This window comes from Odocoileus virginianus, chromosome 23, assembly GCF_023699985.2.
Source record: "Odocoileus virginianus isolate 20LAN1187 ecotype Illinois chromosome 23, Ovbor_1.2, whole genome shotgun sequence".
Taxonomy (NCBI): Eukaryota; Metazoa; Chordata; class Mammalia; order Artiodactyla; family Cervidae; genus Odocoileus; species Odocoileus virginianus.
Window position 1 is genome coordinate 46,085,341 of NC_069696.1, and position 14,438 is coordinate 46,099,778.

A 14,438-nucleotide genomic window follows, 5' to 3' on the forward strand; every position below is an offset into this window, starting at 1 on the left:
TGGAAACCTTCTCAAGAACTCCTCTCAGCCTTGCATTTCAAAATCACCTTAGAAGTTTTCCCATAAGAATTTGTTTGAGGAATTCCCTTCCTTGGCTCACCACTGCTGTGCCTTGCAGTTAGATGTGCCGTATCTGGTTTCTGAAGCCTCTTATTTTATCTTAAACAGAGTTTAGAGTTGACAACATGATGGACAGGGAAAGATAGCACCCTTTTCAGATGCATCGACACTTACTCTTTGGCGTGACCTTAGTAGTTAGAGTAACCGAGCACCAAGGGGAAAGTGGACCAACTTCCCTGGGAGCTGTGAATTTCATCAACACACAGTGACATCTGTTACCCAGAGCCCACCTCCCCTGCCTCTGGGGTAGCCAAAATAGCTCTTAAAGAGTCCTGTGGTTAAAGAGCATCAGCTTTGAAGTCAGAAAGCCCTAATGTCAAATCCCTGTCCCACCATTTAAATACTAGCTGTGTGATTTTGAGCAAGCTATTCTCTCTGAGTCACAATTTCCTCATTTGAAAAATGGAATTAGTAATATATCCATCTGAGTTTGTTCATAAGAATTAAAGGAGATAATAATGTACCTAAATGGTCAACATAGAGCTGGGTGCAAATTAAGCTCTGTAAATGGTAGCTATTATTATCATCTGGCCCCTGCAAGCTTCTCTCTATATGTGCACACTGTTTTGGTTACAAGGAATGCCTTTGTTTAAAGATCCTTGTTTGCAAGAAATGGAACATCATTTCAAAGCTGTTTAAGGAAAAGACGGGAATTTACTGGGTTGGCTTACTGGGATATCCAGGGAGGAGCTGGCCTCAGGAATTCAGAGCCCAGAACCTTCTGGCCTCCCTCTCATTCTCCCCCATGGTACTAGATGGTCTTTGGGATGGAACAGACATGTGGCCAAAGACTGTGTTAGGTTGACATCTCCTCAAAAAGTTAGCTTAACTCACCTCAAAAAGTTAGCTTAACACATATCATCTAGAATAGTAGGTGGATAAAAAGTACCTGAAGCCAGTCCCAGGAGAATCATAAATAATGTGCTTTTTGACTCAATTCTTCCCCAAGTTCACGAGGAGGAAAGGAAAAGGGCCATCGCCAACGCACTCAGAGCTCCTGGGTGTACAGTCTAAACCCCGGGGAAATGAAAGAGGCACTGCAGCCAGTTGCTTACAGCGAATTAAAGGCTTGAATCAAATCCCTGTTGAAGAGTTTCCCCGGACCACTGCCAACAGGTTCTCACAACACTTTGGTTCATAAGGAATCCCTGGAGTACTATGATGCCTTGCCTTTCCTGATTTCATCCCTTGGGGTGTCTCTGTCCTGTTGCTAATTCCTAAAGGTTAGTAATCTTGGTTCACCGACTGTTACCTCTGGTCAAATGTCAAGTTCAGAAGTTCCTGAGAAGGAAAAGAATTAAGAAGCATCAATTTAATTTTAAAATAAACTTTGAGTTTTCAAGACAAATTGTTATTTATGGCAAATTAGCTATTTTTCTTTCTCTCTCTCTTTTTTTTAAGATAATCAGTTTTCAGGTTCTGGAAAATGCCACAAAGAAATGGTTGAATATGTGACAAAATTTAATTTTAGGTTTCCAAACTAAAATGAATTTTAAAATCTAAAATTCTAATGATTATACTTCATGCTTTTACATCAAACTTACCCTGCTATCTTCTGCTTCTCTTAATGCCCACTGCTTCTTCTAATGAACATATAAGATATTATGATAAGCGTATAGATCAATGGTGAACTGAGATAACCGGGAAGCAGAGTTATAAGAGGTATATTTTGAGAGCACAGAGTTTGTTAGCTCTCTTGAATTTTCAGAGCACAGATAAAATATTCCAGAATATTGTGCAAAGATAGAATGGATTTGGCCAAATGTTTGGTTGAAACTTTTTAACAATGTATCAGCCCTTTTCCTGTCTCCTTAAGCTTGGTGCTACTTGGAAAATGTTGTTAAATCTTTATTTGATGATATAAGTTACTTTTTAGCCACTGATTGTTATCCAGAGCTATAATTCTTGTAAAACACATAGGAGAGAATAAGAAATCTTTAGAACACATGTCATCCTTTAGATTCAAACCTTGACAAATTAAACATTAAAGAAAAAAAATCAATTCAAGGGAAAGGATAGTCTTAGCAAATGGTCCCAGAGCAACTGGACATTTATATGATTAAAAATGAACTTTTACCTATACCTCATGCCGTATAAAAAAATGACTCGAAATGGAAATAGAAAACTACAAAACTCTTAGAAGGAAATGCAGGGGAAACTCATCATGACCTTGAGTGAGACTAAAGTTCTCAGATATTACATTGAAAGCATGATATAAAAAAGAAAAAAATTGATGAAATGGACATCATTAATATTAAAAACTTTTGCTTTGCAAACTTTGTTATTAGAAGAATGAAAAGAAGAGCCATCTGCTGGAGGAAAGTATTTGCAAATCACATATCTAAGAAAAGACTTGTATCCAGAATATGTAAAGAACTCTCAAAACTCAAAAATAAGAAAGGGACTTTCTTGGTGGTCCAGTGGTTAGGACCCTGTACTTCCAGTTCAGGAGGTGTGAGTTCAATCCCTGGTCAGGGAACTAAGATCCCTCATGCCACAGAGTGTGGCCAAAAAAATTAAAAGGAACAAATTATGGATACATACAACAGCAAGTGTGAATCCCAAATGTCTCTTGCTAAGCAAAAGAAGAGTTTCAGAGACTTCCCTGGTGGTACAGTGCATGGGAATCCATCTGTCAACGCGGGGGACACAGGTTTGATCCCTGGTCCGGGAAGATTCCACATGCCGAGGAGCAGATAAGCCAGTACACCACAACTACTGAACCTGTGTTCTAGAGCCTGAGAGTGGCAACTACTGAGCCCTTGTACCCTAAAGCCTGTGTTCCGCACCAGAGAAGCCACTGCGTTGAGAAGCCCACACACTGCAACTAGAGAGTGCTCCCGATTGCCACAATTGGAGAAAAGCCCACTCAGCAACAAAGACCCAGCACAGCCAAAAATAACTACCCAAAGAAGAGTCTCAGAAGCCCAGAAATAAACCATGCACCTATGGGTACCTTATTTTTGACAAGGGAGGCAAGAATATACAATGGGGAAAAGACAGCCTCTTCAATAAGTGGTGCTGGGAAAACTGGATAGCTACTTGTAAAAGAATGAAATTAGAACACTTCCTAACACCAAACACAAAGATAAACTCAAAATGGATTAAAGACCTAAATGTAAGACCAGAAACTATAAACTCTTAGAGGGAAACATAGGCAGAACACTTGATGACATAGATCAAAGCAACATCCTCTGTGACCCACCTCCTAGGGTAACAGAAATAAAAACAAAAGCAAATAAGTGGGATGTGATTAAACTTAAAAGCTTCTGCACAGCAAAGGACACTATACTCAAGGTGAACAGACAACCCTCAAAATGGGAGAAAATAATATAAAATGAAACAACTGACAAAGGATTAATTTCCAAAATATACAAGCAGCTCATATAACTGAATGCCAGAAAAACAAATAACCCAATCAAAAGTGGGAAAAAGACCTAAACAGACATTTCTCCAAAGAAGACATACAGATGGCTAACAAACACATGAAAAGATGCTCAACATCACACATTATTAGAGAAATGCAAATCAAAACCACAGTGAGATATTTCACCTCACAACAGTCAGAATGGCCCTCATTAAAAAGTCTACAAACAATAAATGCTGGAGAGGGTGTTGAGAAAAGGGAACCCTCTTGCACTGTTGTTGGGAGTGAAACTGATACAGCCACTATGGAAGACAGTATAGAGATTCCTTAAAATTCTAGGAATAAAACCACTATATGACCCAGCAATCCCTCTCCTAGGCATATACGCTGAGGAAACTAAAATGGAAAGAGACACATGTATCCCATTGTTCACTGCAGCAGTATTTACATGAACTATTAGTATTTACATAGCTAGAACATGGAAGCAAACTAGACGTCCATTGACAGATGAATGGATGAAGAAGTTGTGGTACATATATGCAATGGAATATTACTCAGCCATAAAAAGAGTGTGTTTGAGTCAGTTCTGATGAGGTGGGTGAACCTAGAACCCACCTATTATACGGAATCTATTATACAGAGTGAAGTGAGTCAGAAAAAGAAAGATAAATATTGTATTCTAACACACATATACGGAATCTAGAAAAATGGTACTGAAGAATTTATTTACAGGGCAGCAATGGAGAAACAGACATAAAGAATAGACTTATGGACATGGGGAGAGGGGAGGAGAGGGTGAGATGTATGGAGAGAGTAACATGGAAACTTACATTACCATGTGTAAAATAGATAGCCAGCGGGAATTTGCTGTATGGCTCAGGAAACTCAAACAGGGGCTCTGTATCAACCTAGAGGGGTGGGATGGGGAGGGAGATGGGAGGGAGGGTCAAAAGGGAGGGGATATGTGTATACCTATGGCTGATTCATGTTGAGATTTGACAGAAGACAACAAATTCTGTAAAGCAATTATCCTTCAATAAAAAATAAATTAACAACAACAACACAAAGAGCTTCTTTCCCTGTACAGGTGGGCTCTAAGGACTTGCAAAGAAGTGAAATTTTCAATCCTCAGTCTGCAGCCTCTGCCGTGCTCGGCATCTTCTAATCCCCACCCTGCCTCCACACTGCTTTCCCCATGAATCTAAAGACACACGCTGCTGTATTTGAGAGGAATCAAGGGAAGAGGGCACATTCTTTATTTTGAACATGGAGGGTGGGAGAGAGAAGCAACTGATCTATAAAGATCTGTGGGTAGTGGACAGGAGAAAGGAAGCCGTCAAGGACTGGTATGAAGTTTGGAGGGAATATTGCATCAGGGAAAGGAGAGTTAATTTCCTTTGAATTTCCAAATAGATGGTAGATGGCTAGAATCTTAACTTTTTTTTGACACAAATATCTTGGAAGTTTGGTGACTCCTACAGATCTCTTCCCAGAATAATATCTTTAAAAGCTTAAAAGGTATATTGTGTTACAAAGAAAATGAAAGATAAAATTTTAAAGCAAGCCATCAGAATATTGGGGGAAAAAACAAATTTATGAGCTACCAACAAACATACTTCTTTATTAAATAACAAGGAATACTAGCAGGTAGAATACTTACTGTAACTTGAGGTAGTGATGAGATTTAAAAAATGTGAGAAATTTGTAACAGCTGTAATGTAATAGGAAAACATCTGATTTATACTGATGATGAAGTCACAGGTACCACAGTTATTTTTGTGGTTTTTTTGCCTATATTCACAAGGGAAGGAAATGCTCAATTTCAATGAAAGGTTAGTGAAATTAAAGATTCATTTTTTCTCATCTAAGTGCCTGAGGAAATGAAACATACCTATGGACACTTTAAGCATCTGCACATCTCAGGTTAAAGATTATAGAATCTCTGGGGCTGATTGTGTGTGTGTATGTGTATGTATGGGTGTGTGTGTGTGTGTCTGTGTGTGTGTTTGTGTGTGTATATGTGTGTGTGTGTGTTTGGGTGTGTGTGTGTGTGTGTCTGTATGTTTGGGTGTGTGTGTGTGTTTGGGTGTGTATGTGTGTGTGTGTGTTTGGGTGTGAGTGTGTGTTTGGGTGTGTGTGTGTCTGTGTCTGTGTGTGTTTGTGTGTGTGTGTGAGTGTGTGTGTGTATGTGTGTGGGTGGGTGTGTGTGTGTGTTTCTGTGTGTGTGTTTTTGGATGTGTGTGTGTGTGTGTGTGTGTTCGGGTATTTGGGTGTGTGTGTTTGTGTCTGGGCATGTGTTTGTGTGTGTCTGTTTGTGTGTGTGTGTCAGGGGATGGGGGTCGGGTGGGGAGGAGCTGAAGGGTGGGCTATTTTGCGCTGCAGAATGAGAAACTGTCCCAGGCAAACAGTAGGAGAGGAGCAGGTTGACTCTCAAGGTAACTGCCAGGTGTGAGGAGGAGCACGAATGAAAAAGAAAGCCCTCAAAGGAGGGCTGGAGGCATGCCAGAGACTGATCTGGGATAAGATTTGCCTGTTTTTCATAGATGTACACTGCCAGGAGTAATTACAATATCCATCTTTTCACAACTTCATATAGACCAGTGTTGAAACACCTTCTGCCTCTCCACTGAACATTATAGAAAATAAAAAAGGGCCCAGGACACAAAACAGAAGGAGACTTTTCACTTGGTGATCTTACAGGACTTACTAAATAACCAATAGGGCTCTTGACACCAATCAATTAAAATGGGCAACACTGATGTCCCACTGGTCTGTTCTGACTGATAAACAGAAGCCTTGGCACCCATAGAATGTTGAATGACACAAATGCATTATCTACTCAGTCAAATCAATAGTTAAGCACAAGAGAAGCTAAACACACATGCGCACACACACGTGTGTGCACACACACACACAATGAAGAGTAGCTGTCACATCATTGACCATCCTCATTTTCTCCCAGAACAACTTCTTACTTCCTTTGCTTGAGACAAATGCATAGCAAATTCCAAGCCATCTATCAACTAGATATATTACAGGAACAATTTCTTCTAACAGGAGAAGCAACTACCTCTTCAAAGAATAAAGCATTGGCCTTATAAGAACTATTCTGCCAAGACCCTTGAATTATGTTGACAAGGTCGTTTCTTTGTAGTGTCCTATATTTCCATAAATTTCCTATTGTGGACTTCCATAATTAGAAAGAGTGCTTCACTCAGGGAAACACAACTGGTGACATATAATAAAAATTCAGTATATTTGCTTAAAAAAAAAAAAGGCTTCCTTCTTGTGACATGTCAGTGATTAAAGGCATATCAGGTCAACTTCAAAATTTGATTTGTTGATTTTTTTTTAATGTTTAAATTTTTACATATAGTAGAGTATCATTCTGTGATTCTTAACACATGCATAAATTCTTGTGATAATCCCAGCAAATGCAATAAAGAACAATTCCAGCACCTCCAAGGAATTCCCCTGCACTGCCCTCGCAGATGGACTCGACCTGACAACCATCCCCTGGTAAACCCCTGACCTAGTCTCTGTCCCTATAGTTTTGCCATGTCCAGAATGTCATATGAATACACAGTTTACGATTTTCTATCTTGTTCCGTTGGTCTATATTTCTGGTTTTGTGCCAGTACCACACTGTTTTGATGACTGTAGCTTTGTAGTATAACCTGAAGTCAGGAAGGTTGATTCTTCCAGCTCCATTTTTCTTTCTCAAGACTGCTTTGGCTATTTGGGGTCTTTTGTGTTTTCATGTGAATTGTAAAATTTTTTGTTCTAGTTCTGTAAAAATGCCATTGGTAATTTGGTAGGGATCACATTGAATCTGTAGATTGCATTTGGTAGTATAGTCATTTTCACAATATTGATTCTTCCTACCCAGGAACATGGAATATCTCTCCATCTGTTTATGTCATCTTTGGTTTCTTTCATCAGTGTATTATAATTTTCTGTATACAGTTATTTTGTCTCCTTAGGTAAGTTTATTCCTAGATATTTAATTATTTTTGTTGCAATGGTGAATGCAATTGATTCCTTAATTTCTCTTTCTGATTTTTCATTGTTAGTGTATAGAAATGCAAGTGATTTATGTGTATTTGTTTTGTATTCTGCAACTTTGCTAAATTCACTGATTAACTCTAGCAATTTTCTGATACTATCTTTAGGGTTTTCTACGTACAGTATCATGTCATCTGCAGTGAGAGCTTTACTTCTTCTTTTCTGATCTGGATTCCTTTTATTTTTTTTCTTCTCTGATTGCTGTAGCTAGGACTTCCAGAACTATGTTGAATAATAGTGGTGAAAGTGCACACCTTTGTCTTGTTCCTGATCTTAGGGGGAATACTTTCAGTTTTTCACCATTGAGAATAATGTTTGCTGTAGGCTTATCATATATGGCCTTTACTATTTTGAGATAGGTTCCTTCTATGCCCATTTTTTGAAGAGTTTGGATAATAAATGGGTCTTGAATTTTGTCAAAGGCTTTTTCTGCATCTATTGAGATGATCATATGGTTTTTATCTTTCAATTTGTTAATATGGTGTATCACATTGATTGATTTGTGTATATTGAATAATCCTTGCATTCCTGGAATAAACCCAACTGGATTATGGTGTTGAGCTTTTTGATGTGTTGCTGAATTCTGTTTGCTAAAATTTTGTTGAGGATTTTTGCATCTATGTTCATCAGTGATATTGGCCTGTAGTTTTCTTATTTTGTTTTGTCTTTGTCTGATTTTAGTATCAAATAGATACTCATAGTTTCGAAGTGTTCCTCTGCAATTTTTTGAAAGAGATTTAGAAGGATAGGCATTAACTCTTCTCTAAATGTTTGATAGAATTCTCCTGTGAAGCCATCAGGTCCTGTGCTTTCGCTTTTTGGGAGATTTTTGATCACAGCTTCAATTTCAGAGCTTGTAATTGGGTTGTTCATAATTTCTATTTCTTCCTGGTTTAGTCTTAGAAGATTGAACTTATATAAGAATCTGTCCATTTCTTCCAGGTTTTCCATTTTATTGTCATATAGTTGTTCATAATAGTCTCTTATAATCCTTTGAATTTCTGCATTGCCTGTTGTAACCTCTTCTTTTTCATTTCTAATTTTATTGATTTGATTCCTCTCTCTTTTGTTCTTGATGAGTCTGGCTAAGGGTTTGTCAATTTTGTTTATCTTCCCAAAGAACCAGCTTTTAGTTTTATTAATCTTTACTATTATTTCTTTCATTTCTTTTTCATTTATTTCTGCTTGGATCTTTATAATTTTCCTTCTACTAATTTTGGGGTTTTTTTTGTTCTTCTTTTTCCAGTTGTTTTAGGTGTAAAGTTAGGTTGTCTATTTGATGTTTTTCTTGTTTCTTGAGGTAGGATTGTATTGCTATAAACTTCCCTCTTAGAACTGCTTTTGCTGCATCCCATAGGTTTTGAGTTGTCATGTTTTCATTGTCATTTGTTTATAGAAATTTTTTATTTCCCTTTTTATTTCTTCAGTAACCTGTTGGTTATTTAGAAATGTGTTAATAAGTTCTAATGGGTGATTGGCAGCTCCTGTCCCAGGATCTTTCTACACCTTACATGCTGTTCTTTTTGGGCTGCTGCCAAACCACAGGATTCCAGCTCATCATTTACTCTTAGCTTTCTTCTTCTCTCACCTCTATCCATCCATCTATGCATAGAAAACCTTGATTTCATAACAAAGAGTTTTCTCTCCAAAAAGAGCTCTTCTGACAATGAAAGGAACTGTTTTCTTTTCAGATATTTTTGTACTGGTTTACATGAATTTAAAGGTAAAACAAGAAACTTGTTAGGTATTTTCAACTTACTGTGGATGACTGTGAATGTCTGCTGTCCTTTGTCATCAGAATTTCTGTGGGGATGTTTGATGAGAAACATTGCTTTAGGGATTTAAGGAAGACAAAGGTGGATGAAGGGGGTCCATACCCCTTTACTGGCCCCCAAAGTTTGTCTTCAGCCTCTTCAGGTCAGTCTCTCCCTTGGCCCACTGTGTTCCAGCCACACTGAGCTTCCCGTGATGCTTGGGATCTGCAGCCCCAGGGCCTTTGCACTTGCTGTTCCCTTTGCCTGGTATGCGCCTCTGCATTCTCTCCACTGGCTCCTGCTCCTTCTCCTGATAAAATGTCATCTCCCCAAGGCTTTTCCTGATTTGTCTTCAAGATGCTTCCCTACCTCCATTCATGTTTATTCTAGCAGCTCTGTTGTATCCTTTATGTCTGATTATTTTATTCATAATCTACTGATAATTATTTTGTTTGCTACATTTTAATATCTGTTTTTTTCCCACTGAAAATGGCTCCATGTTAGGGACCAGGACTGGTTTTTTACTGCATCCCCAGGACATAACACAGACTTTTAGCAGGATCTCAGTAAATGTTTACTGAATGAATGATTGAATGGGGTGTAAAGTGTCCTCCTCTGAGGATGGTTCTGTTTTCTTAAGGGATTCATAAAGATGTAGAAGTGTCCTTATCAAAGGAAGGAAGTTATGATAGCAGAGGAAAACACATGGAACTGATATTTTATATCAAGGAAGCTTTTTTATGTGACATTTCTTTTAGCTAGTGCCATCTGACCTGCTAACGCAGGGGACTCACACGGCTGTTCTTTTTTTAAAATTTTATTTCTTTTTATTGGACGCTAATTACTTTACAACATTGTAGTGGTTTTTGTCATACACTGACATGAATCAGCCATGAGTGTACATGTGTCCCCCATCCTGAATCCCCCTCCCACCTCCCTCCCCATCCCATCCCTCGGGGTCATCCCAGTGCACCAGCCTTGAGCACCCTGTCTCATGCATCCAACCTGGGCTGGTGATCTGTTTCACATGTGGTAATATACATGCTTCAGTGCTGTTCTCTCAAATCATCCCACCCTCGCCTTCTCCCAAAGAGTCCAAAAGTCTGTTCTTTACATCTGTGTCTCTTTTGCTGTCTCACATATAGGGTCATCATTACCATCTTTCTAAATCCCAATATATGCGTTAATATACTGCATTGCTGTTTTTCTTTCTGACTTATATCACTCTGTATAATAGGCTCCAGTTTCGTCTACCTCATGAGAACTGATTCAAATGCATTCCTTTTAATAGTTGAGTAATAAGTTGTGTATATGTACCATAGCTTCTTGAAGAAGGTAAAAGATTACCACTGGGAACCTTTTGCACATTTTTTACAACCAGAGAAATTGATCTGGAGAGGTGAGATCTACATTCACAAAATAGTTTCCAAAATTCTAAATTCAGAACAGTTAAGAATGATTATAAAATTTGCCATATATCAAACAGTCAAAGACATAGTCCTTAATAATTGTATTATGACTTTTGGGTTGATTATCTATTAAGCAAAGTTTTATTCTTTAATCCACAGGTCACAGTTTTTATCCACGTGAACCCACATGGCTTTGTTACGAAAAAGTAAGATTACAAACTTTGGAAAGTTATGATTAAAAATAGATATTTTGGAGGACTGTTTTGATGCTGGGTCTTATTCTTTGTCTTCTTCCTTTATTTATTTATTTATTTTTGAAATTTTCTTTGATTTTCGTGGATAGTTTTTCCAAAGGCAATTCTTAGCCTGTTTTGTTCAGGGGTAGGTTTTTCATGAGAGTGGTCTGATGGTTCTATAAAAGTTGCAAATATGGTTTATTTTCTCATTTTAAATAAATATTCATGTTCCTGTCTAATTTGTAATTTGTCTTCTTATTCTTAAAGAGTCACCCCAAATTATTTACTTTTATGACACCATAAAAACCTGGATTTGCCTCTGATTTTATATCCAGTTGTTTGTGAATCTAGTGGGAAAATAATAACCCAATTGTGTTACTGTTACCCTCAGGGTAGAGCTGCCCAGTGTAGCAGATAAAAAGATAAAATATCCAGTTAGATTTGAATTTCTAATAAACTATGAATAAGTTTTTAATGTAAGTATATCCCAAATACTACATGGGACATACTTATACTAAAAAAGAGTCAGATAGTAGAGGCATTGGGCTGCTTCCCCAAACTGGCTGTGGGATGGGAATGTTAATCAGTTGTATTGACAAACTCTAAACTTTGTCTCTTCTCTTCTGCTTCTCTGTATTTTTGTTTTAAACTGAGTATAGTATCTGCTTGTCTGTCTGAATCTGATAACCCAGAAAGGCAGAGAGGAAATGGTGGATGTCAGTAAGGCAGAACAACTGAGCTTTAGGATGTAGCTCTGAAAGGCATTCATGAAGACTGTCCAACTCCTTCCTTTTACAAATGTGAGGACATATGCCTAGGGGCCAGAAAATAGATCAGTATGAAGCCAATAAGTATGAATATCTTGATGCACAAAAATAGTAAATAATACATAACAGTTTTAAAGTCTTTATTGGGCCTTTATTGGCTTTGTTAACTCTCAAAACACCCCTGAAAGGTAATGATTATTATTACAATCCCCATTTAACAGATGAGCAAACTGAGGCTCAGAGAGGTTAAGTAATCTGTACATCTGACTGCCTGGGCAGAGCCCTGTCTCCCCTTAAACTACATCTGGTATCGTTGAGAATCACCAGTGTCACAGATTAACCCTTTACTCCGCATGCTGTCTACTTGGAGAAAGGTTCTAGACCTCTACTCCTGTGTATGTCAGAAATGTCAGGGAGCACATGTGTTCACACTGGCTATTCTAAACTTAATCCACAGTTTCAGTTTGACAGGTTAGACTTGAACATGTTTCTGTTTTTATTTCAGTTAACCAGGTGCTGCTGTTCCTTCTGATTGTGACCCTCTGTGGGATTCTCTATAAGAAAGTTCACAAGGGGACCATGCTCAGGAATGAAGCAGGTATGATAAGTGATGCAAGCCAATCACAAAAAGATGAATACTGTGTGATTCCACTAATATGAGACAGAATAGTCAAATTCATGATGACAGAAAGCACAGTGATGACTGCCAAGAGCTGAGTGGGTGGGGGAGGGAATTATTGTTTACTGGGTATAGAGTTTCTGTTTTACAAGATGAAAAGTGTTATGGGGATGGATGATACTGATAGTTGTACAACAGTTGTGAATGTATTTAATATTATTGAACTGTACACTTAAAAATGGTTAAGATGGTAAGATTTTTTGTAATATATTTATTTGGGTGCACCAGATCTTAATTGCAACATGTGAATTCTTAGTTGAGGAATGTGGGATCAAGTTCCCTGACCAGGGATCAAACCCCAGCCCCCCTGCATTGGGAGAACAGAGTCTTAGCCGCTGGACCATCAGGGAAGTCCAAGATGTTTTTTTACGTTGCATATTTTACTACAATAAATATAAATATAGAAAAGAATGAAGCAGGTAAGCAGGCAGGTAGTCCACCAAGAAGAGATATCTAATTGGGACTTCCCTGGTCCAGTGGGTAAGACTCTGAGCTTCTAGATGCAGGGGGCCTGGGTTCAATCCCTGGTAAGGGAACTAGATCCCACATGCCACAACTAAGAGTTTGCATGCCATAACTGATGATGACTTAAATGAGTGGGATGGGAGAGGTGGTGGGAGGGAGGTCCAAGAGGGGATACATGTATACATATAGCTGATTTGCTTTATTGTACAGCAGAAGCTAACGTTGAAAAGCAGTTATACTCCAATAAATAATAATGATAAAATTTAGATTCTGCATGCCCCAGCTAAGACCCAGGACAGCTAAATAAATGAATGCGTGAGATGAAATACTTAAGGACGCATTTTGAGTCCTTTCAATAGGTAGGTTCAGAGACAAGCAAAAATTTGCTCAGTTTCCAAGGACTTGTTTGTAGAAAACCCACCAAGACTAACATTTTAGTTGTGTTCTAGAGTTATCGCTGCTACTCAAACTTTAACACTTATAAGAACCACACAGAGGATGTGCTAAAACACGCTCCTGGCCCAAGTTTGTTTGGCTGGTTTTTGTTTTTTTCCCAATCTATCTTTTTAAAATTAATTAATTTATTTCTGGCTGTGCTGGGTCTTGGCTGCTGTGCAGACCTTTCTCTGGTTTCTCGTTAAGTGCGGAGGCCCCCCTTGTGGCAGAGTGAGGGCTCTGTGCTGGCTTCAGCAGTTGCGGTTTGAGGGCTCAATAGTTGTGGCACACAGGCTTAGCTGCACCACGGCGTGTGGGATCTTCCTGGACCAGGGATCAAACCTGCGTCTCTTGCATTGGCAGGTGGATTCTTTATCACCGACCCACCAGGGAAGCCCCATTTGTCAATTTTTAATCAGCAAAAATAGCCTCATTTAGGGCTTTCCAGGTGATGCTAGTGGTAAAGAATCTGCCTGCCAATTCAGGAGATGCAAGAAATCACTGGGTCAAGAAGATCCCCTGCAGAAGGAAATGGCACCCTACTCCTGTATTCTTGCCTGGAAAATTCCGTGGGCAGGGGAACCCGGTGTTCCACAGTCCTTGGGGTCGCAAAGAGTTGGACATGAGTGACTGAGCATGCACAATGGCCTCATTTAACTTAATACTATGGGGTTAGGGCTCCAGCATTATGCATTTTAGGGATATACAATTCAGTCCACAATAGTACAGAAAGAATGACTCAGTAAATTGCTTTGAGAAAGAGAGAAGGTCATATAAGGTCAAATGTTGTTTGAACTTCGAGCTCTTTACTCCTCACGTTTCACTTCCTGCCCATAAGCCAACACATTCAGCTGACTGATCCCACTGCAAACTCCTTTCTCCATGGAAAGAAATGAGTTGCTTTTATAATAGCTGTTAAAAGAACTGTTAGAAAGCACATATCCTGACTAATTAACTGGCCATATATTCATATGTGATAAAGTGTTTGGACCACATAAATTTATCCAATAGCACATTTTTATCCCATTCAGTGTTAAAATTTTAAAAAGCAATCAGTGGTATGAAATAGTGCCCAAAAGAACACAATATTGATATCAAAAGATGGATATCTGTGGTATGTTACATGAAAAAAGAAAGTTAC

At 38.6% G+C, this 14,438-nt stretch overlaps 1 protein-coding gene across 2 annotated transcripts in view; it reads left to right on the forward strand.

Annotated features, from left to right (window-relative positions):
* The window catches only part of GLT8D2 (glycosyltransferase 8 domain containing 2), a 50,665-nt gene that overhangs the window by 22,339 nt on the left and 13,888 nt on the right, over positions 1-14,438 (forward strand). For both annotated transcript variants that reach the window (XM_020905529.2, XM_020905528.2), the window contains exons 2-3: positions 10,875-10,921; positions 12,224-12,316. In XM_020905529.2, the coding sequence (XP_020761188.1) occupies positions 10,903-10,921; positions 12,224-12,316 (112 nt within the window). In that variant the 5' untranslated portion in view covers positions 10,875-10,902. The remainder of the gene's footprint in view (positions 1-10,874; positions 10,922-12,223; positions 12,317-14,438) is intronic.